Consider the following 24,761-nt stretch of genomic DNA (forward strand, 5'->3'; position numbering starts at 1 on the left):
CATATCTACCGGGTCGAATTACAATCAATGAAGGCTACTAGAGGTACCCAATACCTATTATTCATATTAGAATTGGTCTAGCCCTGTTTCTGAGGATGTTTGGGGGTGTTGGTGGCAGCACAGCAGCGGTTCCCCACTTGAGCCGAGAAGAAGCAAAAAATTCGCCCAAAACAGCCAAACTTCCGCCGTGCCCTTTTTCTTCGAATGCTTCGTCTCTCCAGACTCTCTTCTGCTTTCTACTCATCATCCATTTTTTCCCGTCGTTTCTCTTCTTCCATCAAAATGAGCGAGCTTACCCACCCCACCATCCAGGGTATGTGTGAACCCCCTCCATTACCCCGCCTTCCGGTCAATTTGCTGCAATAACATACTGATGCCCAATCTACAGATGGCTGGTTCTCTGAGAAGTCTGGCATGTGGCCCGGTCAGGCCATGAGCCTTAAGGTCAACCAGATCATTCACCACGAGAAGTCCAAGTACCAGGATGTCCTCGTCTTCGAGAGCAGCGACTACGGTACCGTCCTCGTCCTGGACAACGTTATCCAGTGCACTGAGCGCGATGAGTTCTCCTACCAGGAGATGATCACCCACCTCGCCATGAACTCCCACCCCAACCCCGAGAAGGTCCTTGTCATTGGTGGCGGTGACGGCGGTGTCCTCCGTGAGGTCGTCAAGCACGCCTCTGTCAAGGAGGCTACTCTGTGCGACATCGATGAGGCTGTCATCCGTGTTTCCAAGAAGTACCTGCCTGGCATGGCCATTGGCTTCCAGCACCCCAACGCCCACACCCACGTTGGTGACGGCTTCGAGTTCCTCAAGAACCGCCAGAACGAGTTCGATGTTATCATCACTGACAGCTCCGACCCCGAGGGTCCCGCCGAGAGCCTCTTCCAGAAGCCCTACTTCGAGCTGCTGAAGTCTGCCCTTCGCGATGGAGGTGTCATCACTACCCAAGGTTGTTCGTCACTTTCTTTTTGTCTCTCGCCCAGTCCCTTTCCCAGACCAATCACTACTTGATTGCCCATTTCCCTCATTTCATTGTCACTCCAAGCAAAATAGAACACAAGCTAATCTTCTTCGCACCATCCCCGCAACCAACCCGCTTCACGGGCTCGGTTTTGCGGAGCTGTGCTTTATATCTACCAGCCGAGAACCAATGGCTCCACCTTGACATGATCGCCGACCTTAAGAAGGCCTGCAAGGAGGTCTTCCCCGTCGCCGAGTACGCCTACACCACCATCCCCACCTACCCCTCCGGCCAGATTGGCTTCATGGTCTGCTCCAAGGACGCTACCCGCAACGTCCGCGAGCCCCTCCGCACCTGGACCGCCGAGGAGGAGCAGAAGCTCTGCCGCTACTACAACCAGGACATCCACCGCGCCAGCTTTGTTCTGCCCAACTTCGCTCGCCAGAAGCTCGGCAACTAAATGTCGTGATCTTTGAAAAAGCTTTTATGGTCTTTATATCCTCATGACGATATTGAAATGAAATCATGGATTTTCGCACATCCAATTCTGTAGATTGATTTCTTTTTTCTGCTGTTTCGCATGTGGTGGTCTTTTATACCACCTAACACTTGTAATATATGTCTTCATTGGACGACAATATCGATAACCTCGGAAAGTCTGCGGAAACGAGAGCCGGTTGCATTAAAGGTGAGGTTGATAGGGCTGAAACCCATAGGGCACACAGCAGGATTAAATCATGGCTTCTGTGTATTTTCCCTACAAATATTTAGCAATAGTGGTCATTGTGGAGAAGCAGATCGTTCTACATTTCACTTGCTCCAATCGACATCCGACCCATCACAATGAAGATCTATGAGCATTGCGTTCCACTAATCGTCCCTTTCTGGCGAAGCCCGATGACACGGGTGACGACCTACGACCTCGTCAGCATCGCACAGGGTGAACCAACCCTGTGTACGTCGGACAGATTATGAAAGTAGACGTGAGCGACTGTATATGCCCTTCGACTTTCCTAGCATCACCTAGAGACCTGGTTTGCGTTACACCGTCGGGACAATGTCCTATCGCCTGCAACCCTCCAGCCCCGGCATGACCTGTGATACCCCGACCAAAGAGATCGCAATGTTACTCGGGATCTGTCGATGCCAATTCTGAATACACCGGCTGATAAATCTGGTTCTCCTGTCTGCGCAGGTGCATTCACTCCTCCCGAGCCTGGACCCAGATAACTTGCATCGCGAGCCCTTTGATTGGCAATGGTCCGCCTCAACCCAACCAGTCCCTTTTGTGGGTATTCCTCTACTCCTCCCTAAGCCGAGGGCTGCTATTTATTGTCGGTGTCGCCTAACAGGGTGTAGACATCAACGTGGGTTGCGGGTATTCTCGAACGGCTGAAATAGTGTGTTGATACGACGACCTGTGCTCAATATGATGTCGGCGCTGGGGTTATCACTCATAGTATGGTTACTCTTAAGCTTGTGTTACTACTGGCCATACGGCGACTGAGGATCTGTTTTTCACTGACTGAGACTTGAACTTCGAGAGCATTTGGTTGAAGGATATATGATCACTGAGTCTTGGTATTTCTTTACGAATTTTGGGGCATTAAGATATAGATAGAATAGACACTCTGGTTCGAAGAAGTAAATCAGGATTGGTAAGAGACTTCAAGATACAGGCTAAAAGTGCAAGGTCACATTGAATACCTGAGAACCTCGATGCCAATTTGCGGCCTTATTGATGAGGCCTTTGATGCCAGCTAACGTATTTCACAAGCCAGTCGGCCACACAAGCGAGCCGGCCACCCCAAAACACCATAGTAAATGCAATATATTCCACATTTATATCTCAACAACCACATGTTCATACTATCTCCCCGTTTGTCGATAGTCATTGATAAGACCTATTAACACTACGTATCAATTTCAAAGAAACCAGAAGGCTCCATTGTCGTTATTTCAAAAAATACCGAAAATTACGTTGTAAAAATCTAGAAATATATATATCTCAATCACCAAGTCGTATATACTCCTAAAATTCCGCAAAGAGGCTATATATCATCTAAAAAGCATTAAGCTATAAGGGAAACTCTTTATATACCACCGTTGTTGAGATACCACGTTGTAATTTATCGCATTTACTATGTGTTTTGGGGTGGCCGGCTCGCTTGTGTGGCCGACTCGCTTGTGGAATACGTTATATATCTGACTTGGCTTAATTTGGAAGGAACCAAGGGTTGACCACCTACGTGTATGGACAACCTGGAAGCTCTTGCCCCTACAAAACATTCTCAGCCAACTATACTCTGAATAACAAGAGCTCAAGAAACCACACAAGGAGGGGAAGGCACGATGCAGAACCCAACACATGACCTCGAGATAGTTCGACTGGATAGAAGGCGATAAACAACTCTGCAGGCAAATCTGTCTGACTATGCGGAATTTTATGAGGCCGACAAAACCGGAATTCCGGTAAATTAATGTCTGCCAGTCTGATGTTAGTCTACCCCGGTAGACTTTAACAACTTCCTCCGCTCTATATCATGTAATGTCGATGATTTATATGCCTCACCGGCTATAGAGGAGGAGGAGGAGGAGGAAGAAGAAGAAGAAGAAGAAGAAGAGGAAGAAGAAGAAAGCCTTGGAAATTTAGGTATGCAGGATTCAGAACCGTAGCCTGACTACAGTGGTAGCATATACGAAGCTGCATAGCTATTAGGGCTACACCACTTTATTGCAGTGTAATGTAAATTATCCATACATCAAGGGATGGATGTCTAAGGTGTGAAAGGCTCCATGGGGCTACAGCCTACGACACCAGCAGAACCAATGTACTTTCATTATTAAGGCATATGTAGTGGTGGCTTAGGTATCTTGACTTTTCTGCCGTCCTAGAATAAGGCATCCAGACATGAAACCTCCCTTAAAATGGGGGTTGGGCCAATCCATGGTTCTAATGCTCCGGGCCTCTATACAGATTCATATGCCCGTCGCCTAAAAAGTGGCTATTATAAATAATAGACCATGTATTTGTATGACTGAAGAATGACGATATTAGCGTTAGCGAAAGTCGAAGTATGAGTCAGTAGTTACTTCTTCTTCTTCTTGTAAATATCGTCACCAAACATGAAGAAGAGAATGGCGAAGCCAAAAATCAAGTCTCAAGGCCTCCGGGCATGGTACCACAAACTGATGGACCTTGCATCGCATCATGATGTTCCTGCTCCAGTCATGGAACACATAGCTCAGGTGGCAGTACAACTGCCACATGTAAATCCCGCTGACATGAGTATCCATGACACTAGCAGCGCTTTCGGACTGGAGAGGTCAACGGAGGGGTATCAGCCCTGGCAATTCCCAAAAGTAGAGATTGACCTCCTCGAAAACTTTTGTGAGTGAAACCACTCAATATACCTTGGATTTCTACTAAGTACCTTAATAAGTGCGTACCCTCGAGACTTTTGAGGCCCTCACTAAACGCGCGAAGCCCACAGAAACCCGGGTGCGCTATAAACTCGAAGTCTTGATAAACGTTGTTTATCAAGCGCTCTCCACACAAAATCTGCTAGTGAACGGACCCCCCATAACACTAGCCCATGAAACAACCGTGAGTTGGGGTCCGATCACATACAAAGAAGAGCCACATATCTGTGTAGGAAGGGCGGATTACAGCCTTTACTTTGGAGAAAGAGATCACATGGCTTGTCATGTAGTGATGATTGAAGCCAAACAAGTCGGCGGGGATGGCCATGGCCAACTTTTGGCATATATGGCTATGGTACAGGCAAACCGGAAGAAACGTGGGCAGTCGGACTGGACCGTTTATGGGGTGCTTAGCGACGGGGAGATCTTCACGTTCTACCACTTGGATATGAATAGCCAATTTACACTTGCTTTCCTGCAGGTGCAACGTGAGGGGTGGCAAAAAATTGCCAATATGTTCGCTTCCTTCATCCTTGAAGGAATGAAAACTTGTGCTTCGCCTATACGATCAAGTTTGGCGAGCAATCCTTCTTCTCAGAACTGTCACCAGCAGCCGCCGCCTAAACTTCCTCCGCTTGATACTCTTCCATCAATTGAAGACATGATGGAGATGGAGATGGAATGGTAAATGTTTTGATGCTTTGTTTCACGAGCTGACCAAGAAAGGACCTCATTATATCATTAACTGGCACTACCTATAAGTATGTATACTTACCATGTATGATATGGATTCCTCCTAGCAGGGCCTGGACCTAGGGCCATGCCCTCTTTCTGTAAGGGTTCTTAAGTGTTAGGCCCACAAATGCGGCAGAGGCTATGACCGCATACTGCACAAGAATAACGATTCACTCGGCCGAGAATAGGTTAAAACAGACTACGCACTTGTGCTGTTATTCATTCTAAGGGGTACTAAGGCATGGTGGGCCAAGCTGTTATAGGAACCACGGTAACAGCCTTGCTATACCTTAAACAACCCACAGTCTACTTCACTAGAGAGCATCAGAGGGCATCGGTCGGTACATCCCCGAGCTAATATTGCTAATGTCGTCGGCGACATGCTAGAAGGATGGGCACGTCCGACCTATGATCTCTATTCTTACATAAGGCACCAATCATCCTAACGCAACTCTATACTCGATCAACAGGAACGGCGGCCAGATTTATCATCTCCCCTGGCTACAAACCCGATATCTACTAGGTGGGATAGAGAATAAAAGACTGCCCATTGGACCTGGTCCTTTGGAACGGGAGGGGTTGGCTAAGCGACGTCTTTCCGCCGAGAGCTTTGGGACGGTTCGGGCTCTGCCGGATCTGGAGAGACCGACGACAACAAACATGCCGCGTTCATAGAACGGGGGTCTCGTCTTGTGGCTGGTGAATTCCGATTTTCTAGTCTTGAAATTGACTGAGAAGGCATTGGGGTAAGGGTCAGTCCCTAGAACCACGCTTCGCGAATAGAAGATCGGCCAAGGCGACACTCCACGTTAATATATGATTGCAATCCATTCTGGAGGTGATATAGACTGCCTATTTATGACAATTGGCGTGTCAAATCGAGTAGTGTGGCCATGAAGTCGATCTGCAAGTGCAGTGTATGGTACGGAATCAGACAAAACGAATTGGGAGGAGCTCTTGCTTGTGGATAGTCACAGTTACTAGCAAAAACTTGTCCTCTTCCTATACAATTTCTTGACCTTTTAGAGTGAATTGGTGGCATGTTACGTAGTTAAACAAGCCCCGAGGTCGGTTAGCAGTGCTGTGTAATCCATCTGGACCGGGCACCCGACGTCAGAGTGCCAAGAGTTCCCGCAAATACATTGAACTTTGCGGGGCGGAGTACGCAAATTCCCGGATACCTGCAGGTTGGATTGTTTCACACACCCGAACTCTTGGATTGTTTGCGCATGTCACTTCTACTTGGTCAATGGATTGGATGAATGGAAAGACGCAGGTAAATTGGCAAACAAAGCACGCCGAACATGCAGCCTGCGGGGCCCTCCAACCCGTCTAGCACCACCCAACCGCGAAGGTCGCCTTCGGCGACAGGAAACGCGCAGATTACCCGGAAACGTGTGATATATAGCTGTATGACATGTCGTCGGCGCAAAGTGAAATGCGACAAGGTGGTCTTCCTTGGCCTCGGAGCAAGTTGCTTGAACTGAACATTTCCTTTTAGACACTTCCAGTATGCGGAAACTGCGCGAAAAACAGTGCCGAGTGCGCCTACGATGCGGACCTACAGCAACTTGACGCGCGAACCAGCCGTTCCCGCCGGGCGAATGGAACAAAACGGCGGAGACAGATCCAACACTCCTTGGAGGAAAATACAGATGGAACCCTCCCGACCTATAGCCATTCGAAGCAGGCATCGTTGTTGAATGGCCAGAAAACAGATTTAAGCGCAGTTGAAGCCCATCTGGCTCAACTTGTATCGCTCGTTGAGCGGCTACGAAAGGATAACCAGGCTCACGAATCGACGGAGATGCAAGCGGCTGCATTAGGCCCTGGCGTGGAACCGACGCAAATGGGAGACGGCAATATTCAGAGCAAATCGACTGTCGGGCGACCTGCTAGTCCGTTCAGCGCTGCTGCTGATTGTAGCAGCGATGAGTTTCCCATCCCAAACGGCCAGACTACGGATCTGGTCGATCCAATGGAAACTTCAAACTTGGGCCACATGTCCCTGGGGGATGGCGGGAGGTCAAGGTCAGTATCCATTTACTAGGCTAGTGCATTTGGGTGTCTGACTTTGGGTTTAGATACGTTGGAACGACATATTGGGCTTATATTTCCCATGAAATGGAGGAGCTCAATCAACTGCTCGGAAACCAGGATCAGTCGCATGATTTAGCAGCAGGTAGTGATACCGCAACCGATTCCATTTCTAGCAAGCGAAGACAACGGAAAGGATCGATAAGTAGCCAAACCACCAGCCAAACCACGCGCTCCCCCTTTCCGCTCGGCTTCTCAGAACCCATCCAGAAAGCTGTTTGCATCCCATCCGGTTATTTATCACCGAATGATAAATCGGTCGAGCCATATATGCTTGAGCATGTTCCGACAAAATGGCAGAGTGATATTCTCTACAAGGGATTCATGTCTGGTGTCCACTCACTGAGTCCTATTATTCACCCTCCGATGATCTTGAAGCTCTATAATGACTTTTGGGACTGGTACGACTGCAAAAGTTACGCGGGTGAGCCATGCCCTAGTCCTTCGTTCATTCCACTCCTATATGCGATATGGTTTGGAGGCTCAGTCACGATTTCCATGGGGACGATGGAAACGGAGTTCAATACTTCGTCACGAGCTGTTCTCTCGACAAAGTATAGCGAGGAGGTCACTTCTTGGTTAGCCAAGATTTCGTTTCCCCACAGCGTCACACTTCACGGTCTGGCTGCCTATCTGGTTGCGCAGACAATTTTGTCGAGAGAAGAAGAACCTTTGGCAAGTAGTTTGTTTGTTAGTTTAGCAGTGAGAGTGGCGCAGACCTTGGGGTTACATCGTGACCCTGCTCATTTTAATATCGACCCATGGGAGGCAGAGTTTCGACGGCGATTATGGTGGCATATCATGCATATGGATGCCGTTATCGCGATGTCTAGTGGGCTTCCCCCATTGCTTACCGATACAACCTACTGGGATGTTCGTGAGACGAGCGAGGTCAAGGACACCTTATTGGGTACTACGGAAGCCAATCAGTATGAACAATTGGTTGCCCACGGTCAGCGGCCCCCTGATAATCCAGACGACCCGACGGTTTGTGGTGGGCCATCGATGGTGAATGTGTATTATTTGTCCGCAAAGGCGAAATGCATCATGGCCCGTAAGTAATCTTGCCCTTAGATCTTAGGCGCGTTGGCTGACCTGTTCGCAGAGTCTGTTCGTAGAATACTAAAGATTCAGCTTGGAACGAAACCTCTAACGAGGGGGGATATGGTGGAGCTCCGCTCTGTCCTTCACGATCTTCAAGTCAAACTCAACTCCATCATAAGCCGAATTCCGGAGACAACGGCAACTGAAAAGCCAACACCATATCCAAAGCGAGCTATTCATTCCATCGCAGCGGAACTTCCCATGGAAGGTCCATCCGGCTGCCCGGAGCAATATCATTCAGTAGTCCTCGTCGCATTTCATAAATGGGCCAGGATTATTTTGTCATTGTTCATTGATAAGGTCGACCTTTTTTATGCAGAAATCCCATTCGGTGCTAACATAAATGTAGGCATTTTGTGTTGCATACCAACCGTTCCTAAGGAATCCTCGAAGTCGAATCTGGCCCATAGCACGCCAAAGGTAAGTGTCGCGACTCATTGAGCGACTGGATCTAATTGGAACAGTGCGATACGGCATTCCCACGCATTCATGGAGAAGTTTATTCGATTGGCGACGGATCCTGACTTTCAGCCTTTTCAATGGGGCTGGCCTGGGTAAGCATTCCGATTGTTCAAATACGAATTTTGACTAATTGTCGCCAAGGAATCACCAGCCCATGCATGCGATGATGTATGTTGAAAGCCCGAGCTAGTTGAGTTAGTGGCCATGCTAACTAGATCTAGGATTATCCTTATCGACTTGTACGAACGACCATATAGCCCCGAAGCCTCCGTATCACGCGGATTTGTCGATCAAATCTTGTCGCTCTCTGGACCAGATGGGGGCGTCGTAAGTGGCGGAGACGACATCTTCACACAACGTCCGTTGAGGAATGGAGGCCGTGAGGCCTGGGGTATGATCCGTCGTCTGCGCCAAAAGGCCTGGCAGAAAGCCGGTCTGAATCCACAAATGCCTCGGACAGGACAAGATTGGTCAACCACATCTGATTTTGTAAATGCACCTTGCTTCAATTCCATGGCATCCGCAACCGTGACCGCACCTACTACTAGCGCCGCTGTTGGTGCATGCGACACAGCATTTGCTCCCGATTTACCTTTTGCTCATTCCTCCGCTGCTCCTATGCCGACTCAACAATCCCTCATTAACCCTCCTCCGGTGAACTTCGTGGACACAACCGGTCCAAATATACCTCCCACCCGTGAGAATTCTGTCCCTTTCATGATGGACCCGAGCCTCAATTTTGACTGGGGCGAATGGGACAATATCTTTGGGCAATCTTTACCCGTTGCTGACGAGCTTATGGAACTCGATCAAGTCACAGGGCTTGCATTTGCGGACTTGGAAAATGGATCTATGTGAGACGGGCATACATAGACAATAAATATTATATTCAGTCTCGTTGCTCAAGTTCTGAATTTCAATAGTACCCCTTTTCTCTCCACTCGATACGAGATGTAGATCTCATTTACTCTTCCACTCCCCATTTGCTGCGGGTTCTATTGTTCTTTGTGCCGTGACATGCGAGCTGAATTCTGCACGCCCTGAGACTATTAGACTATTCGATGTGCACTTGACTCGAAACAGTAGGGTAATGGAAAGTGGTGTATTGAATATTTGGCCTATTAAGGCTGCCATAGACTGGGCATCAAGCTACAAATAGAATGGCCGCAAGTAATAAGACTATGAAAATATGAAAATACATATCCTACTCCTTGAGAACGACCTTTGTAATCTTATCGACTAAGTTCGAGACCTGCTTGAACTCCTTCTCGAACCTCTCCTGTCTGACACTATAAGTGGCCAGCTGGTTCCTGCCCGGGACACGGCGACCCAGGGGATACCATATGCCCAGGCCACCACAGCACGACCAACGTCGATGCGCTCTGCCGGACATCACCATTCTGTGTGAAACCCATACGCCATAGTACGCCACGCGTCCTAGTGGGTAAGAACTTTATCATAAGATAAACCCACGGCGGAAAACGAGGCTTTTTGTGCTTGGCGCCCCATTCGACCTTTGTCAAGAGGCCGAGCTTCCTCGTTATTACCTGCCCCTGCAAGTTGTTCTTCCAATTGCCGAGGCAGTCCCAAACTTCTCTTAGAAGTTTTCCCATAGGAATTTCCTCCTTATCGAGGAACTTTTTCAGCTCGGCGAGTTTCTCTTCCTCAAGTATTCGATGGACCTCTTCCCGCAAGAATCGGATCACCATCTCCTAAAACAAAACAAGGCAGGCAAACACGACAGCAGCTGCTCTAGGTGCCATGAGCGACAAAGGGTGTCGTCCTGAGAAAAAGGATGAGCGAATGGCTGGTTCCGGCATAGGTGGCTGATCATTATCGCAAACAAATTCCTCCTCTTGCTGGTGCCGTGGCCTGGGTAGTTATTGTGCTACCCTAACCATGGCACCTTTATCCCCCCTTCACTCTCACCCTTTAGCGCATCCTTCAACGAATCAACGAATCAATGATGTGTGAGATTGGCTCAGTGCCAGCCTGTGGCGGGAGTCTGTATCCAGGCGGTGCAGCAGCAAACTGCGCCGGAAGGTTGTTTCCGGTGGGCTTCGTGGCCGTTGTGCCCCTGCATTAGTCGGTCCCCTCGAGTAAGATCCACAGCTTGGGGTGATTCGGAGGGGCGGGGAGGAGGAGGATGAGAAAGAGATGAGAAAGAGGATGATGAGGATGAGGGGGTGCTCTGATGGGAGCCTCTTTTTCCCTTTGCCCTCCTCTTTATCTTCCTTTGCGGCAGCTTCGACGGCGGCAGCACGGTCTGCGGCGAGGCCCGCAATATTCCGCCCTGGAGCCAGATATTCTTGGTTAGTATAGGTCTTTCCGGATTCCTATACTGCTCATACTAGCTTCGGAGTTGCTCACATTTCTTGCGGAGCTCACATTTCTCCCATTCTCTGAGCTGCTGTGCATAGCCCTCTATGAGGGCTCTTTGTGGGGGGTAGCTCTTCTTTAGTTATCTGGCATCGTGACTATATCTCTTAGCACGATGGACAAATATGATAGAATATAGCAAGCTGCACATACCGTTTTGACCAGACAGCGTAGCCGAGGGTTGCAATGATAGCAAACACACCGGGGTGGTTCATGATTCAAATGTTCTTTGATGCCATTTTGCCCAGGTGCCCAGGTGGGATGTATGAGGAACAAATGATCTGGAGGGCAAGGAGAAGTGGGTGCATTTATATACCCCAGAGGCAGACACGCAGATCACGTACCTTCCCTTGATTTTAGTATGGGTTTGGCTCCTACCTAGTTACCTCGAAAGTGATAGCTCCTTTAGATTCTAGTCGATCTCTATATATTCTATAGGATCAGAGTAAATTGAAGTTGTTTTGATCAGTCGAGTATAGTTTGACCCAAGTACATATCTTCAGATGTCTTTTCGGATGCCTTTCAGATGTACATGAAGATGGTATAAAGAATAATAAACTATACACGGAAATGTGATATAATCAGGGCTATGTCCAAGTTCCTACAGGCATATTGCATAGTGCAGTCATATAAGACATCCAATCCCCAGAGCTCTAGCCCGCTCCCCGCGCTTCCCCACTAATCGGCGAACATCTCCGAGAGCATGAGGTCTATACACACCTCTCTATTCTTATCTTTCTCCCTCTGCTGACACCCTGAATAACCCAAACACCCCAAAATCAAAAGCCATGGCTACAGAATATCCCCACCGAATCGCCCTACTGGGCCTAGGCACAATTGGCCTCTCAATGCTAGCAATGCACCTCCGACGCCCAGACACCAGCATAAAAGTCTACGACCCACGACCCAACTACGAATCCCAGATCCGGAGCACCCTCCCCTCCCTCCTCGATTGTCCCGAATCAACCACTCTAATCGACGACCTGCTCCGCACATCCCGTCTAAAACTCGCCACCACCGTCGCGGACGCCATCCAAAACGCAACAATCATCCAAGAACAGAGCCCGGAAGTCACAGCCTCAAAACAAGCTCTCTGGAAGGAAGTTGCCAGTCTCGCTGGGCCGGATGTCCACTTGTGGAGTAGTTCATCTGGAATTTCTGCCTCAGTGCAAGCATCCGGGTGTGAGGCTGCGGACCGTGTTGCTGAGCGTTTGCTCGTTGCGCACCCGTTCAACCCGCCGCATCTGATGCCGCTTATTGAAGTCGTGCCTGGGCCTGAGACTAACCCTGAGAGGATTGAGTTCGTGAGGAAGTATTTCGGCGATGTGCCTGGTCCCGGAGTTTCGGGTGGGGGTCAGTCGGCTTCGCAGCATTACCGGCCTATCACGTTGCACAAGGAGATTCCCGGGTTTGTGGGGAATAGACTTGCTTTTGCACTGCTGAGGGAGGCGTGTTATCTTGTTGGTGAGGGGGTTGTTTCGGCGAAGGATTTGGATTCCCTTGTTACGGCTAGCTTGGGGCCGCGGTGGGCTGGTAGTGGTGTGTTTGAGAGTTATCATGCTGGTGGTGGGGAAGGTGGGATTGGGGCGTTTTTGCAGAAGCTTACGCCGACAATTCAGGATGTGTGGGGGGGAGTTGGGTCAGATTGATATTCAGGGCGAACAAACATGGAAGGACATGGTTGTTAAGCAGACTGAAGATGCCTATGGGCCTTATACACCTGAGACGAGGAAGAAGAAAGAGGAGATGTTGAGGGATGTTGTGGAGTTGCAGAAGAAGAAATGGGGTGAGTTGTGATCGAATTTGTTACCTAGGTAGGTAGAGGATATGTAATCTACGGGCATGATACCTACCTGGGTAGGTACGCTTTAGGGTTACTGGAGAAGTGAACAATAGAGTGCTCTATTCGCATTCTTGTATATCTAGAGGGCCATAGCTCCCCTATTAAAAAACCAAAACATTTTGTTACGTCATATTCGTTCCGTCCCTTACAGGATCTGCTGGAAAGCACGGTTAATGGGCGAGCGCACGGGGACGCCCTTGTAGAAGTCGATGGTGGCAAGAGCACGCTTGCTGATGCCCTCGGGGGTGAACTCAAATTTCTGCGAATAATTAGTAAAGGGTAATGGGAACATGAGTAGCGATAACTTACGGCGTACACCTGCTTGTAGGGACCGGAAGCACCGAAGCGGTTGAGACCGAACTGCTCGTGCGAGTAGCGCTCCCAACCCATAGTGGAGCAGGCCTCGACGGACAGCACGGGAATGCCATCGGGCAGGACCTGGAGACGGTACTCCTTGGACTGAGCATCGAAGACCTCGAAGCAAGGAATGGACACAACACGGGCGGCGACACCGTGCTTCTCCTGGAGGTAGGTAGCAGCGTCAATGGCGATGCTGACCTCAGAACCAGTGGAGACGATGGTGACGGCAGCGTTAGGGGTGTCGACAGCGACGTAGCCACCCTTCAGGGCGCTCTCAATGGTGGAGAGCTCAAGTTGGGGCAGGTTCTGGCGGGTGAGAGCCATGACGGTAGGAGTGTGCTTGGAGGTGATGGCGGAGTAGTAGGCAGCGCTGGTCTCGTTGCCATCAGCGGGACGCCAGACCATGCAGTTGGGGAGGGCACGGAAGTGAGCCAGAGTCTCAATAGGCTGGTGAGTGGGGCCGTCCTCACCCAGACCGATGGAGTCGTGGGTAGCGATGTGGATGACACGGACGCGGGACAGGGCCGACAGGCGGAGGGCACCGGCGGCGTATGAGACGAAGTTCAGGAAAGTACCACCGGCGGGGATGATGGTGCCGTAGGCAGCGAGACCGTTCATGACGGCAGCCATGGCGTGCTCACGCACACCGTAGCGGATGTAGCGACCGGCCCACTCGCCAATGCCAAGGTCAGGGGGCTGGAAGTCAACGGCGTTCTTCCAGCGGGTGTTGTTAGAGCCAGTCAGATCGGCGGAACCAGAAACCAGTTCGGGAAGGACGTCGTGAATGGCCTCGAGACAGGCCTCGGAGAGCTTACGGGAAGCGATGGCAGCATCAGTGGGCTTGTAGACGGGGAGCTTCTTCTCCCAGCCCTCGGGCAGCTTGCCGGAAGACGGCGAGCGAGGTCAGCACCCTCGGTCTTGTGCTCAGCCTGGTACTTCTGGAAGAGCTGGTTCCACTCCTGCTCCTTGGCGGCACCCTCAGCGGCGTGCTGGTGGTACATATCGTAAACCTGCTGGGGAACAGCGAAGCTCTCCTCGGGGTTGAAGCCGAAGAGCTTCTTAACACTCTGGGCATCGTCGGCCTTGAGGGGGTTGCCGTGGACACCACCGGTACCGGCAAGCTTGGAGCCGAAACCAATAGTGGTGGTCAGCTTGATGACGGAGGGCTTGTCAGTAACCTGCTGACACTTGCGGATGGCAGCCTCGATACCCGCGAGGTCGTTGTCGCCATCCTTGACCCACTCGGTGTGCCAGCCGTAAGCCTCGAAGCGCTTCATGACATCCTCAGTGAAGGCACACTTGGTGTCACCGTCTGTTGTGATAACCTGTCAGCATTTCATACCTATGTTGAGAGATAGTACAGTCGATCTTACCAATGGAGATGTGGTTGTCATCGTAGATGGCAATCAGGTTGCCAAGCTTAAGGTGACCGGCCATAGAGGCAGCCTCGCTGGCAATACCCTCCATAGCGCAACCATCACCGAAGAACATGTAGGTGTAGTTGTTGAAAAGCTCGAAGCCGGGCTTGTTGTAGACACCACCGGAGTGAGCCTGAGCCATGGCGAGACCAACAGCGTTGGCGAAACCCTGGCCAAGAGGACCAGTGGTGACCTCAACACCGGGGGTGTCGTGAGCCTCGGGGTGGCCGGGGTGGGGCTGTCGAGTTGCTACTAAAATCAGCACAAGGCTGCTGTATATAGTTCAGAGGAACTTACACGGAAGTTCTTCAGGTCATCCATTGACAGCTCGTATCCGAAGAGGTGAAGCAGAGCATACTGGAGCATGCAGCCGTGTCCGTTGCTATCCAATTGAGGTCAGCGGGCATTCTAAAGACACGGTCGTTTCCTTTTCGGGTTGAAAGGCTGTTCCAAGCCATATCCAACTTGATTTTGGATGAGGGGAGAGAAAGTACATACGAGAGAACGAAACGATCACGGTTGGCCCAGTCAGGGTTCTTGGGGTTGAAGTTCATGAACTTGTTGAACAGAACGTGGGCCACGGGGGCCATACCCATAGGGGCACCGGGGTGACCGGAGTTAGCCTTGGAGGTGGCATCAACCTGATAGCGAAATGTCAGTCAAATTTCTCAGAATGTACGCATGGAAACTCCATCTGAGATTAAAGAGCCAAATCTAGGTCCAATTGAACGCATGAAAGGGAGGGTGATTCGCCGGGAAGAGGTCAACGTACCGCGAGAACACGGATGGTGTTGATAGCCAACTGGTCCAGATCAGTGTAACCCATGATGGCGGATTCTAATACCGTTAGAGAAGAAAACCAGAGGAAGTCTAGATACGTACATTTGTGAGTGAAGGGAATGGTTTGGAGGGAAGATGGATGAGAGAAGAAGAGAAGAGGGAGGGGAACGTATTTGTTGGTGGGGGTATGATGTCGGGTGGGGTGGCGGACTTAGTGGCTTGCAGCTCAAACTGACTAGCTTACAGGGACATTTAACAGAGAAAGTAAGAAATTAGTATTGAAGGAAACCTATTTACGGGAGTATCTCTATATCATACAGGCTAAAACAATTCAATTGCCCTTTCTATACTCCGTACTTGTATATTTACTTATTCATTGCATCATGGGCTGAGTCATCAGCCAGAGGGCCCCGGGGCTCGGGCTCCTGCAACTATACAAGTCTACATATGTCCATGTACTCCGTATGAAGCTACGCTGTTATACTAATGGATATCACACTTGTTAACCCTACTTACCTCTGTACCTGTATTTCTCAAAATGCATCAATAGCCGTTTCTTCCGTTGTGCCCTGGCCCGCATTTTCCGACACTGTTCCGGGTTGACATCCACACGTTCTTTTAGTATACACCGGGAGCCGCCCGGAGGACGCTGCTCCGACTCTCAACCGACCTTTCTACGGAGTGAAATTAGCCGAATTCCCATCGATGGTTCCTCAATAACCGTGCCGATGGTCAGCTGTTCAGCAGAAAAAAAGCAGCTTGGATGGAATTGATGCCTTCCAAGGCTTCTTGACAGCTCCTTGACAACTCAGCTTGTAAACGTGGCCGTGCATCGGATTCCCTAATCAGGCCAATCCGAAGAAAGATCGAAACACCAATGACGATGTGAATCTGTGAATATAAGTGGAATAGCAATTCCAAAGAATTTCTAACACAACCCCCACAGGGAAAGTGAATGTCGCTGCTGGAACGTTGGGTAATCCCATCGACATCCCGGTGTGCCTAAAGGAGAGTAGCGCGAGAGATATGATCGAGTCACGTGCAAAGTATATTTGAACTATACATTTAACGATGTGATACTATAACCATTGTGGTTTCTGGCTAAAATATGAGATGTCTGTATATGAAGGACGTCGAGCTATGCTTGCCTGCTATTGATCTGTCTTCGTCCAATCTCCCCTTCAAGCACGCATACAACCTAGACCCTTGCTGTGCTTCCCTAGGAAGTCATAGTCACTCATGACAAAGATGAGAAGTTCCCAGTCCAATATGAAATCCTGAAGACAATACTTGCATCGAAACATTAGCATTGCTTTCTTCGTCCATAATATGAATAAATGTTCAAAGCCCCTTCACGATGCAATCGCCACCCCCGGAACCTCAGCTCCGACGTGTAAGAGCGAACTTCGGTCAGAATCCCCCGCCTCAAATTCAATCGCACAAGCTCAGGTTGAGCAACATGGTAGTCATGCCAGCTTGCACTACATGCCTACATGAAAAGTTAGCCTACTCAGCTGGAGCAACTCCATGTCACAACATGAAGGAACCTAGGGAAGCTGACTGATATGGCCTGGATATCGAAGCGTCCTGATTGGAATTCGTGATAAGCGTCGTTGTCTATCAAGCTTAAAGAGAAATGAGCGTACAAATTAACACGGAGGGCCCTTGAACTAGACACGATTTTGGGTTCCTCCAACCCCTCGGTACCTGTGACTTCAGTCAGCTTACATGGGCTGGCCCCTTCGTTTTAGGACCTTGTAGCGCACTATGTCCATATTATTTTATATAAAGGATATCTGTATCAAAGACCGGCGTCCATATTTCTATCCACAGGTTATCATTTAGAGTCTGCTCAGATATATCGAGATATATTGTTTCACATCATGGACACAGAAGAGAAGTTTACTCAGTCCCAAACTGATGTGTAAGTCCTCAATACCTTGACCAAACATAGTCTAACACCATTTCACAGTCTCATCATCGGTGCTGGGCCATCCGGCCTGATGGCCGCGTACTGGATGGCTCGCTATGGAGTCAATGCACGCATTATCGACAATCGTGACACGAAGGTCTTCCTAGGCCACGCAGACGGGCTTCGTGCACGTACCCTAGAGTTATTCGACAGCATGGGTTTCCAACACCGTGTTATACAGGAGGGATCTATCTCCACCGAGGCGAACATTTGGGTGTGTCACCTTGTTTTCCACCGAAATTAGGGCTTGCCTGACAACGCCACGAACAAATAGGTCCCCGGTCCGCAGGGAAATATCATCCGACAGGCTCAGATTGACATCTTCAGAGTCGACGAGTCACCTTTTCACAATACACGTTTGAACCAGGGACGCATCGAGCGGTTTATTCTTGATAGTATCCGGGAGCACTCCGATCTCGATGTGGAACGGAGCGTGATCGCCGACTCTTTGGAATATGATGAGGAATTGAGTAATGATCCCAACTCGTATCTTATCACTGTCAAGGTCCGGGTCCTCGGAGAGGATGATTCGAATCCGCCGTGCGGACAGGAAATTGAAAATGGCCCCCAAGCTGCTGGCAACGTCGTGAACCACAGTGACTTGCTTCCTGATGACTGGGCCGATCTAGCCCCTCGCAAAAGGCCGCAGAGGACTCAGGTCGAGACTATCAAAGCCAAGTATCTGATCGGGTGTGATGGTGCCCACAGCTGGACGAGAAAACAGCTGAACATCCCCGTGGAAGGGTCTAACACGGACCATATATGGTTAGTGGTACTCAATATAGACCCGCGCCACAAAAGCTAATACGACCACATATACAGGGGCGTGATAGACGTGATACCCCTTACCGACTTCCGTAAGTACTACCCACTTTGAACGCTGTGCTCCCAATGACACTCACTGAATAAAATCCAGCGGACATCCGCCGCGTAAGCGTCGTCAACAACGCCGCAGGCACGATCCTCGTGATCCCACGGGAGCGCGGCTTAGTCCGCTTCTACGTCCCTGTGCAAACCTGCGAAGCGGGAGCAACTGACCGATTCGATCGTTCGAAAATCACGCGGGAGTTAATCCGCTCGCGCGTGCAAGCCATCCTTGCCCCCTTCATCTTCGACTTCAAGGAATGTAGCTGGTGGACGGTGTACCAAGTCGGGCAGCGGATTGCCGCACAATCCACGAAGGACAACCGCATCTTCCTTGCTGGTGATGCGGTGCACACGCACTCACCTAAGATGGGGCTCGGGATGAACATGAGTATGCAGGATGGGTTCAATGTTGGATGGAAGATTGCACTTGCTGTGGCGGGTACGCTCAAGCCTGAGGTTCTTGAGACTTATGCTTCGGAGAGACATCCGCTTGCGGAGATGTTGCTTGACTTTGATCGCCATTGGTCGCCTATGTTTACTGATCGGAAACCTGGAGTGGGGGATACGAAAGCTTCGGAGATTGCCCTTATTGGAGGGAGGTTTGAGGACTTCGCTGACGGTTGGAAAGTCTTTTACCCCGCGAGCAGTCTTGTTCGGAAGGCCGAAGACAATGCTGAATTTGCCTTTGCACAGCACATGTTTCCTGGGAGAGAGTCCGGCCGGTGAAGCTCCGCAATCAGGCTGATGGCGGGGCACTATGGACAACAAGAGTCTTGGAAAGCGATGGGCCCTTCCGCATTCTAGTCTTAGCTGGTGATATACGAAACCCAATGCAGAAACAACGCCTTGAGACCATGGCTCGGGTTTTGGCTGGACAGTCTGGGTCGAGCAATACACCCCTGAGTCGCTACTTGGAGATTCCAGGTCGGTTCAAGAGTCCTGTTGATGTACTCACCATTCATGCTTCGCCGTGGAAAGAGGTAGAATTATTTGATTTCCCCGAGGTTCTGCGTCCATTCGACCCGGTGAAAGGATGGGCATATGACAAGATTTGGTGCGATGATGCTTGCATCTTTGATCGTTATTGCGATGGAACAGCATATGAGAAATGGGGTGTTGACCGAGTCCTTGGGGCGCTGGTGGTCGTTCGCCCGGATCAATATATCGGATGGGTGGGTGAACTTGGGGATGTGGAGGAATTGACGCAGTACTTGGATGGAATTCTTGTGAAGAAGTCGCCGACAAACGGGGTTCACTCAGTCGTCTAGGGAATACCACACAAGACAATGGGAATACGATAGGTCGACTTCTAAATATGAATTGGTGCAAGTGATACGCTTCGAAGTAGCCTGTCGGTTGAATAAACAATTATGTGCTAAAAGAAAAACAAGGAAGGCTATTGGTACATGCACAACTATAATCTCACAAAACCTCTCGTAACTCCACAATCCTCTTCATGCTTACACGCGAGCCTCAGGCACCGATGACCCATCTTCTCGTAGCTCAGTAGTAGGATCGGCAACATGAGACGACCTAGGCGCATCCCCTTTATCAAGCGAGCCACGGATGACTTCTGGACTAGCAGGGAACACGAACTTCGAGCTTTTCCACGGCTTCACCTTCAGGCGGTACATAGTGTCAATCTCCTCCAGAGTACGGCCCTGTCCCTCCATAACGGCGAAGTAGACCAGACCCGCGGCAAGGAAAAGACATCCAGCGAAGACATAGCCGAAGCGGAAGTCGATGGCACCGGTAATAAAGGGAGTGAAGAAGGCAAGGAGGAAGTTCCAGAGCCAGTTCGATGCAGTCGCCAGAGACATGGCTTGCGCACGATATTGCGAAGGATACAACTCGGCGATGATCGTCCACACCATGGGACCCCAGGTACTGGCAAAGCCAAGAATGAACAGGCAGGCAAAGACCACCATAATCACACCGGCAGTCTTAGTTCTCTCTGGGAACTCGTGATCCAGGGAGAAATGGCCCACCGAGGCAAAAATCATGAAGCAGACGAACATCCATAGCGCACCGGTTATAAGAGAACGGCGTCGGCCCCAGTGCTCAATCAGGTAGAGACCAAGGAATGTCGTTCCGAAGTTGACGGCTCCTAGAATCATCTGCGTGACATAACTATTCTCGATTCCAGCACCTTGGAAGATAGTTGTTCCCTAGGAGGTGTTAGTTTGGTTCTTCTTCCTCTGTGTTAATGATCTCATAACTCACATAATAGAAGAAGTAATTAGCACCTGTCAGCTGTTGGAGAGCTTGCAGGGCGACGCCAACAGCAATCCGGTAGGCCATCGTCGGAGCACGGAACATCTGCATCCAGGTAACTTTCCCGTTGCGCTTCTCTTCCTCGTATTTCTCTTTGATTTCATCGAACTCGATGTGGAGAGCACGGTGGTTACGAGGGACACCGTAGACTTTGGAAAGAGTGTCCATAGCTTTATCCACCTTGCCGTGACGGTAGTCGTAGCGTGGACTTTCAGGGAAGAACATCATACCAAGACCAAGAATTGCGGCCCAAATATAGGTGACACCCATCGGGATACGCCATGAACCGGGGTCGGGGCGACCTTCGGTTCCGAAATTGATACAGTTGGCAACGAAGATCCCAAGTGTGATGAACAGCTGATATGTACTGAGAAGAGTTAGTACGCGATAATTAACACCTGTGAAGGCCCCAGGCCCGGCCAGCAACGTACCTAATCAGCGATCCTCGAATATGCCTCGGTCCTGATTCGGCTTGATACATAGGTACCAGTAGAGAGATTGCACCGACTCCAAGCCCGGCAACCCAACGCCCCACGGCGACCTGGTACCACTTGCCAAAAGGCGCGGACATCTGGATGGTGATCCCAATGCACACCATAAGAGACCACCAACTGATACACCATTTTCGTCCGATACGGTCAGCGATGGGTGCTGCGACTAAAGCCCCCATCAAAGTACCAATCGACAGCTATAGGGATGTGTTAGGTATGAGCAAGAAATGGTAAAGAGCACGCCGCTTACCAAGGCAACAATGAGACCCGAACGGACATGACTGAAATGATATGTCCCATCCGATTGAAGTTGACCATAGCGCTTAAGGAAGTTGTCCATTTCCAAGAAGCCAGAGATTTGACCAGTGTCGTAACCGAAAAGAAAACCGCCCATAGAGACGAGAACGCCCATTATGAATGAGCGCCAAGTGAGAAGTGGAATAGGTGTGTCGACGACATCACCGGGACCTTTCTCATGTCCATTTGTGGAAATAGACTCCCCAGGGGGCTGGGTGTCTGCATAGAGGTCCTGTGGACGCTTTTTGAAGACCTTATCGAACATAGTGCCAGTGAGTCCTACTTGCTTGTGATATCTGCTACTGGCAACTAAATTTTCGGAGATCCATGTTGTACCGGATCAACCCTTCTTATACAGGTCCTAACCAAGAAAGCCAAGGCTAGGCAGTATGGGGCAGTGACGGAAGGCGAGTTTCTCAGGAGCTCATACGATCGAGGACACCGATGACACGTTGATCCAAGGGCCCAGATATGCGAACTTCAAGCCTGCTCTCATCCCCGCAAGTAAACGGATTTGGCACGTTCACCGATTCGGCTACGGGGTGTTTGGGTGGTTCATCGTTGCTGTTGGTCAACATACCAACTCCAGACTCCACGCCCAAAGGTTTTCTGTGGCGCGGAAGTCTCGGCCCTCTGGGTGCTCGTGATCGCTTTTTTCTGGGAACGAATGATATTTCTGGGGAAGCGAGCCACGCGATGGGAGTCTGGAGAAGTAGTGATGCAATCGGTGGCAAAGCTTGGCATTGACCGGCCGCACTCTCATGGTAATGTTCGAGAGGATAAGAGAATATATTGTCGAGGTACAATTCTCATAGTCTTGATAGACAGATATATCAGTGAGTGCAGAAAGTCAAGAGAGGTGTTTTCCATGAGTGCACCTTTTGATGTTGCGCCGTAGAGAATACTACCGCTTTCGACATTTCTAAACATTACCGCAGGAATCGTACTACTTGAGACACAATTATAGACCTGATAGAACTGCAGTCCTGGATTCTAGACGCTCTGTTGACCTGGAGACGCCACAAAATTTGCTAGAAATGGTCGATTCAATCGGGTACTCCGGGTACCATCTACCAGGCAAAATGGGAGAAACGTCTCGAACATTTCCATGTCCTGAACACTCACCGAAAGTACAATTCGGGATTGGAGAATTTCTCTCAATTTGTTTACTTAGAGCACATCTCCAGATTATTCGCCTTGGGTCGGCTGCATGGGTGGCCAAACCACCGCCAAGCAAGATATCTTTTGTCCTTCTCGTTTCCATCCGGTTTCCCCAAAGTCTAATCATCATTACTAGCCAACTTCCACTTGAGCATCTCCCTATTCAGGCAATATGACGAGGAATTGCCTCGGCTGAGTCCCCATTTTGATCAAATTCGCGACGCGAGCTACCAACTGGCATCGCCGCCTCATTCGTTGTCGCATATTTTTCAGACTGGGTTTCCAAGCCTGCGCGATCCAAGGCTTCCTGTGCAGCAACAGCAGTTTTGCAACGATATTGCATCGCATACACTGCAACGAGGACACCAACAATCCACCATGAGAACATTATAGGGAGTGCACGGTACAGCCGATTATTGCAGCCACCCGACCAGATCTGGATCAGGACCTCGTATGCCTCATGGGAGGGAAGGGCGTAACCCCAACGGAAGAACCCAGGACTCAGCTCAAATGGGGCGATGGTGCTGGCAACATTGATTATGACCCATGTCAAGACAATAAACGACATGAACTGAATCGGGACGAAAGCAGTCGTGATGTCGAAAAACAGGAAATTGATGTGCATCAGAAGCCACATAGTGATCCAAGTCAGCACAAACTGACTTCCTTGTTGTCCCCAAGATTCTCTGAACGCCCAGATATAGCCCGTCATCAACAGTGAGCCAGTGAAGGTGTAGAGGATGGAGGCTATGACGCGAATCAGGCCGTTGGTTTTCCAGGACAATTTGGTGAATGCGTCGAAATTGGTTGATATTCCGTTCAGGGCCAACATGAAAAAGAACTGTTGGATGAGAGGCATCACCATGGATACTGTGTTGTAAAAGACCCTTGTACCTTGTTCCGTGTGCTTGATGTTGATTTCTTCGGCGTGGATGGGGTTTAGGAACGCTTGGAGGGTGGCTGGATTAGAGAGGTCGGCGGACGCGGCCACCGAAGTCCCATTGTTGGCGTAGTATGTTGACCGTGTGGTTTCGATCAGTTTCAACATGTTGGAGTACACCGCGGACTGCGAGAAAACCGGGTATCTCACCCCGTTCCAGATATACGTGAGCGAGTTTGGCGGGCTGGACGCATTTGCCAGCGCCGACGCCAATCCAACGGATCCATCCTCGGTGGTATAAATGGCCCCCCCAGTAGTCACCGCGGCATACGGCTTCTCGAATATCCTCTGGTTGGGGATATTTGTCGGAAGGTTCCGACAGCAAGGTTGGGAATCCAGCTCCTCGTAATTGTTGGTAGGCGTCTGACACTGACTTTCCGATAATACCGCCATCATAGTCAACATAAAGCACATTGAAGTTGTGATAACGGGTGGTACTTCGGAACTGCGTTGCATAAAGATAGCACATGTTCCCTAAGAAAAGAATCTGAAGAAGAAGAGCCATGGTGATCACAGCTGGCAAAAGCCGAGGCCTGATCTCCTTCCATGCGCCCATTTTGGGATATGAGTTTGATTCAGATTTCATCTTAGGAGATGTAGGGTCGAGGAGATGGGATGAAGACGTTGACTGAAGTACCCCTGAAGAGTGACATTTATAGGAATTCTCGGAAGCCGATCCCTGTGGTGTTTGCTCGCTGTATACCCACGGATATTTACGTTAGCTTGGTCACTCCAACTGGTTGCACCATCCGAAGTATAACAATACCTCTGGGCAATGGGGCTACTTTAGGGGTCGACCAATCACATTGGCCAGACGGTCGATCAAGTTCCCGCTGAGTCAGCGGCACAACATCCCGTTCCCGAGGTCAGGGCTCGGATCAAACTGCAATTGGTCGCTCTCGATGCTCCGTACCTTTTACCTTATACCTTATCCAGCAAAAGAAAATCATCTCGCATTATACGGGAGGACCAGTCTCACACGGTAAGGCTAAGCTCATCGTAGCGGCTACGCTAAAGGTGTGTTCCTCATACGAGTGACGTAGTTCGGAACACATAGTAAACTGACTATGTGCAACCTTGTATCCCAGCAACAACAACGTCCTTATTTGATTTAATATTTACTCAATAGCTGTGAGTAAGACGTTTTATGGATATATATATATATATATATATATATCATTTTCAAAGCAA

At 49.8% G+C, this 24,761-nt stretch overlaps 11 protein-coding genes across 11 annotated transcripts; 6 read left to right on the forward strand and 5 right to left on the reverse strand.

Annotated features, from left to right (window-relative positions):
• Positions 1 to 282: 282 nt before the first annotated feature.
• N7519_011473 (spermidine synthase) lies at positions 283 to 1,427 on the forward strand (the record flags this gene model as incomplete). The annotated part of the gene is made up of 3 exons (XM_057298246.1): positions 283 to 313; positions 389 to 955; positions 1,147 to 1,427. 3 exons carry the CDS (start codon positions 283 to 285, stop codon positions 1,425 to 1,427), a joined length of 879 nt encoding a protein of 292 aa, XP_057146128.1.
• Positions 1,428 to 3,319: 1,892 nt separating this feature from the next.
• On the forward strand, positions 3,320 to 3,643 carry N7519_011474 (uncharacterized protein; the record flags this gene model as incomplete). Its single annotated transcript, XM_057298247.1, has 3 exons — positions 3,320 to 3,349; positions 3,386 to 3,439; positions 3,470 to 3,643. The coding sequence occupies 3 exons, from the start codon at positions 3,320 to 3,322 to the stop codon at positions 3,641 to 3,643; spliced, it is 258 nt and encodes an 85-aa protein (XP_057146129.1).
• A 450-nt stretch (positions 3,644 to 4,093) lies between these two features.
• On the forward strand, positions 4,094 to 5,078 carry N7519_011475 (uncharacterized protein; the record flags this gene model as incomplete). Its single annotated transcript, XM_057298248.1, has 2 exons — positions 4,094 to 4,358; positions 4,411 to 5,078. 2 exons carry the CDS (start codon positions 4,094 to 4,096, stop codon positions 5,076 to 5,078), a joined length of 933 nt encoding a protein of 310 aa, XP_057146130.1.
• A 1,351-nt stretch (positions 5,079 to 6,429) lies between these two features.
• N7519_011476 (uncharacterized protein) lies at positions 6,430 to 9,646 on the forward strand (the record flags this gene model as incomplete). Its single annotated transcript, XM_057298249.1, has 8 exons — positions 6,430 to 6,576; positions 6,627 to 7,156; positions 7,210 to 8,276; positions 8,328 to 8,626; positions 8,676 to 8,746; positions 8,791 to 8,880; positions 8,930 to 8,956; positions 9,010 to 9,646. The coding sequence occupies 8 exons, from the start codon at positions 6,430 to 6,432 to the stop codon at positions 9,644 to 9,646; spliced, it is 2,868 nt and encodes a 955-aa protein (XP_057146131.1).
• Positions 9,647 to 9,992: 346 nt separating this feature from the next.
• N7519_011477 (uncharacterized protein) lies at positions 9,993 to 10,689 on the reverse strand (the record flags this gene model as incomplete). Its single annotated transcript, XM_057298250.1, has 3 exons — positions 9,993 to 10,239; positions 10,262 to 10,500; positions 10,681 to 10,689. The coding sequence occupies 3 exons, from the start codon at positions 10,687 to 10,689 to the stop codon at positions 9,993 to 9,995; spliced, it is 495 nt and encodes a 164-aa protein (XP_057146132.1).
• A 51-nt stretch (positions 10,690 to 10,740) lies between these two features.
• N7519_011478 (uncharacterized protein) lies at positions 10,741 to 11,206 on the reverse strand (the record flags this gene model as incomplete). The annotated part of the gene is made up of 2 exons (XM_057298251.1): positions 10,741 to 11,081; positions 11,140 to 11,206. 2 exons carry the CDS (start codon positions 11,204 to 11,206, stop codon positions 10,741 to 10,743), a joined length of 408 nt encoding a protein of 135 aa, XP_057146133.1.
• A 749-nt stretch (positions 11,207 to 11,955) lies between these two features.
• Positions 11,956 to 12,964, forward strand: N7519_011479 (uncharacterized protein; the record flags this gene model as incomplete). Its single annotated transcript, XM_057298252.1, has 2 exons — positions 11,956 to 12,789; positions 12,842 to 12,964. The coding sequence occupies 2 exons, from the start codon at positions 11,956 to 11,958 to the stop codon at positions 12,962 to 12,964; spliced, it is 957 nt and encodes a 318-aa protein (XP_057146134.1).
• A 125-nt stretch (positions 12,965 to 13,089) lies between these two features.
• On the reverse strand, positions 13,090 to 15,614 carry tktA (transketolase tktA; the record flags this gene model as incomplete). Its single annotated transcript, XM_057298253.1, has 8 exons — positions 13,090 to 13,108; positions 13,160 to 13,269; positions 13,320 to 14,084; positions 14,186 to 14,682; positions 14,744 to 15,026; positions 15,086 to 15,170; positions 15,287 to 15,429; positions 15,561 to 15,614. The coding sequence occupies 8 exons, from the start codon at positions 15,612 to 15,614 to the stop codon at positions 13,090 to 13,092; spliced, it is 1,956 nt and encodes a 651-aa protein (XP_057146135.1).
• A 1,837-nt stretch (positions 15,615 to 17,451) lies between these two features.
• On the forward strand, positions 17,452 to 19,675 carry N7519_011481 (putative phenol 2-monooxygenase; the record flags this gene model as incomplete). The annotated part of the gene is given in 6 exon segments (XM_057298254.1): positions 17,452 to 17,492; positions 17,541 to 17,754; positions 17,815 to 18,305; positions 18,363 to 18,397; positions 18,457 to 19,105; positions 19,120 to 19,675. 6 exon segments carry the CDS (start codon positions 17,452 to 17,454, stop codon positions 19,673 to 19,675), a joined length of 1,986 nt encoding a protein of 661 aa, XP_057146136.1.
• Positions 19,676 to 19,867: 192 nt separating this feature from the next.
• N7519_011482 (sugar porter family MFS transporter) lies at positions 19,868 to 21,734 on the reverse strand (the record flags this gene model as incomplete). Its single annotated transcript, XM_057298255.1, has 4 exons — positions 19,868 to 20,575; positions 20,631 to 21,048; positions 21,113 to 21,369; positions 21,423 to 21,734. 4 exons carry the CDS (start codon positions 21,732 to 21,734, stop codon positions 19,868 to 19,870), a joined length of 1,695 nt encoding a protein of 564 aa, XP_057146137.1.
• A 1,059-nt stretch (positions 21,735 to 22,793) lies between these two features.
• On the reverse strand, positions 22,794 to 23,984 carry N7519_011483 (SNG1 family protein; the record flags this gene model as incomplete). Its single annotated transcript, XM_057298256.1, has 1 exon — positions 22,794 to 23,984. One exon carries the CDS (start codon positions 23,982 to 23,984, stop codon positions 22,794 to 22,796), a length of 1,191 nt encoding a protein of 396 aa, XP_057146138.1.
• Between the last annotated feature and the right edge of the window lie 777 nt (positions 23,985 to 24,761).

Source organism: Penicillium mononematosum, assembly GCF_028829835.1.
Source record: "Penicillium mononematosum strain IBT 11891 chromosome Unknown utg000005l:1.0-9366267.0:1.0-9372171.0, whole genome shotgun sequence".
NCBI lineage: Eukaryota > Fungi > Ascomycota > Eurotiomycetes > Eurotiales > Aspergillaceae > Penicillium > Penicillium mononematosum.